This window comes from Colobus angolensis, unplaced genomic scaffold (assembly GCF_000951035.1).
Source record: "Colobus angolensis palliatus isolate OR3802 unplaced genomic scaffold, Cang.pa_1.0 Scaffold21, whole genome shotgun sequence".
Lineage (NCBI taxonomy): Eukaryota > Metazoa > Chordata > Mammalia > Primates > Cercopithecidae > Colobus > Colobus angolensis.
Genome location: NW_012115266.1, coordinates 4,192,628 through 4,195,422, shown reverse-complemented (window position 1 = coordinate 4,195,422; position 2,795 = coordinate 4,192,628). Strand labels below are relative to the sequence as shown.

Sequence of the window (2,795 nt, the reverse complement as noted above, 5' to 3'; positions counted from 1 at the left end):
GCTCACTGCAAGCTCTGCCTCCTGGGTTCACGCCATTCTCCTGCCTCAGCCTCCCGAGTAGCTGGGACTACAGGCGCCCACCACCACGCCGGGCTTTTTGTATTTTTCAGTAGAAAGGGGGTTTCACCATGTTAGCCAGGACGGTCTCAATCTCCTGACCTCATGACCTGCCCGCCTCGGCCTCCCAAAGTGCTGGGATTACAGGCGTGAGCACTGTAATCTTAACCCAACTTTCCATGAAAAACTGAAGCCCACGGAGGATAACTTGCTTATGGTTCCAGAGTAGGACTTACAACCCATAGAACCCACTCACTCTATTCCACATTGAGTGACAGGCCAGATGAGTGAGACCATTTCGCCGAAAGGATCCAACTCACAGCTCACAGCCCTACCTGGAGAACTCAGGATCAAAGGGTCACCCGCAGAACCAGGCTGAAGGAAGGATGCACAAGAGGGTTTACCCCTGGCCCACTTCTGTGGCTCACACCACAGTCCCTCCTCACCACAAAAGCCAGACATCCTGTTCTGGGAAACCTGTCCCTGGCTATCTCTCATCTTTCCCAGAGCCCTAACCTCTCCCCCCATCCTCTACCTGCCAACCAAGCTTTTTAAACTCATCCCCTATAGTCTCCCACACCAAAATGCCCTATGGAGAGGAAAGAGAGCCACTCCTTTAAAGACTCGCCATTCACTTATTTTGGTAAGGGCTTTGGGGAGCCAAGAATTCTGTTAGCTCTACTTTGAGCCTTCTGTTAGCTCCCAGTGAGACAGAGTGGCTTGGTGATTAGTTTTGGGGGTTTTATTTTATTTTGTCTTTTTCGGTAGAGACACGGTCTCTCTATGTTGCCCAGCCTAGTCTTTAACTCCTGGCCTCAAGTGATCCTCCTGCCTAGGTCTCTCAAAGTGCTGGGATTACAGGCATGAGCTACTGCACCTGGCCTTGGCTTGGTTGTTAGGATCTCACTTCAGAGTTGGATAGACCTGGAGCCAAGGCCAGTTCTGTGCCATTACTCACTACTTGTGTGATCTTGGGCAAGTGACTACCCCTCTGTGCCTTCATTTCCTTGGTGGAAGATGGGGAAAACCAGGGTACATTCCCCAGAGAGATTTCGTGGGGATTAAATGAGACAGGGAAACTGAGACTGAGGGAGTAGCTGAAGGGAACCCTCTTGTTACTGTTCTCTCCCAGACAACATAAGCGTCCCCTCTATGCATGTTGGTAGGTGGAGACCCCCTCGCCATTCCATGTGCGCACGTTACATGTTCTTGCCTCCACCTCCATCCTTGCTCCTGCCATCCCTCTCTACCTGGAATGTACTTTCCTTCCTCTCTGCCTCTGCCAGTCCTACCCATCCTTCTAGGCTAATATGCCACCTTTTCCAGGAAGCTTTCCCGGATCCAGAAGTGACTGTTGTATCCTCTGGGCCTCCCGTGGGGCTCCCATCACTCCTACTGCCTTGGGCTAGTCACCCATAGCCTACCTCACTCTCTCCTAGCCCTACGTTCTCCTTTCTGGCAGGAGCTTCTCTGCACTCTAGCACTCCTGGGTGGAGTTGGAACCACTGCAATGCCTCTGTGCCTTACCTGTTCACAAGGTCTTCGACGTACCCCTGGAGGCGGCCCCAGGGCCCGAATGACTCCTGGCCGGGGTTGTGGGGGGCTGTACTGAGGGTAGGTCAGAGGCCTGGGGTAACTGCTGGGCCCCAGGAAATGAGGCTGTACCATCCACTGCAGCTCCTGACTGCCACTCATGGTGTTGATGCTTGGCACGAGGTGGAACTTCTAAGGAATAAGAAATGGAAGGCCACAGATGAGGTCCATGTGGATTGAGGGGCTTCCACTGGGCAGAGGCTACACTGCTGTCTACCTTCAATGTACAGGCTAGCTCTGAGAACAGAAAGAACACAGCCTGGCAGTCAGAGACTGACCTGGTGGCAAATCCCTGCTCATCAGCTGTGTGGTTTTGGGCAGGTCACATAACCTTTCTGTGCCCCCGTTTCCCCATTAGAGTTAACATTTATAAAGTATAAACTGCCAGGAACTGTTCTAACCACTTTACAAATACTGACTCATATCATTGGCACAGTAGTATCTTCATTTTCTTTTCTTTTTTCTTTTTTTTTTTGAGATGGAGGCTCACTCTGTTGCCCAGGCTGGAGTGTAGTGGCATGATCTTGGCTCACTGCAACCTGTGCCTCCCAAGTTTGAGTGATCCTCCTGCCCCAGCCTCCCGAGTAGCTGGAATTACAGGTGTGCACCACCTCGCCCAGCTAATTTTTGTATTTTTAGTAGAGACAGGGTTTTACCATGTTTGCCAGGCTGGTCTCCAACCCCCAACCTCAGGTGATCCACCCGCCTTGGCCTCCCAAAGTGCTGGGATTACAGGCTTGAGCCACCACACCCAGCCTAGTATCTTCATTTTCAGACAGGAGAACAGTTGTCCACAGACACAGAGCCAGTGAGTAGGAAACAGTATTTGAGCCCAGCAGCTGGTCTCTTACCCACTCCTGCACCTGTTTGCACGAAGAAGATAATTACAGCTCCCATCTCATGGGGAGGCTGTGAGAATCAAGTGAGAGAATGTGTGCGACAGTCTGGTAAGTGGCAGGTGCCCAGTGCAGAGGGGCTGAGGCAGGAAAGAGTCACTGCTGTGGGTTCAGGCCATCCCAGTGCTTTTTTTTTTTCTTGAGACAGGGACTCACTCTGTTGCCCAGGCTGGAGTGCAGTGACCTGCGGGCTCAAGCAATCCTCCCACTTTAGCCTCCTAAGTAGCTAGGACTACCGACGTGCACCAC

At 52.1% G+C, this 2,795-nt stretch overlaps 1 protein-coding gene across 5 annotated transcripts in view; it reads right to left on the bottom strand.

The window, feature by feature from the left end:
* The window catches only part of FOSL1 (FOS-like antigen 1), a 9,493-nt gene that overhangs the window by 4,136 nt on the left and 2,562 nt on the right, over positions 1-2,795 (bottom strand). For 3 of the 5 annotated variants that reach the window (XM_011942461.1, XM_011942466.1, XM_011942463.1), the window contains exon 2: positions 1,585-1,782. The exons of the other annotated variants lie outside the window; for them this stretch is intronic. In XM_011942461.1, the coding sequence (XP_011797851.1) occupies positions 1,585-1,782 (198 nt within the window). The remainder of the gene's footprint in view (positions 1-1,584; positions 1,783-2,795) is intronic. 5 annotated transcript variants of the gene reach the window in all.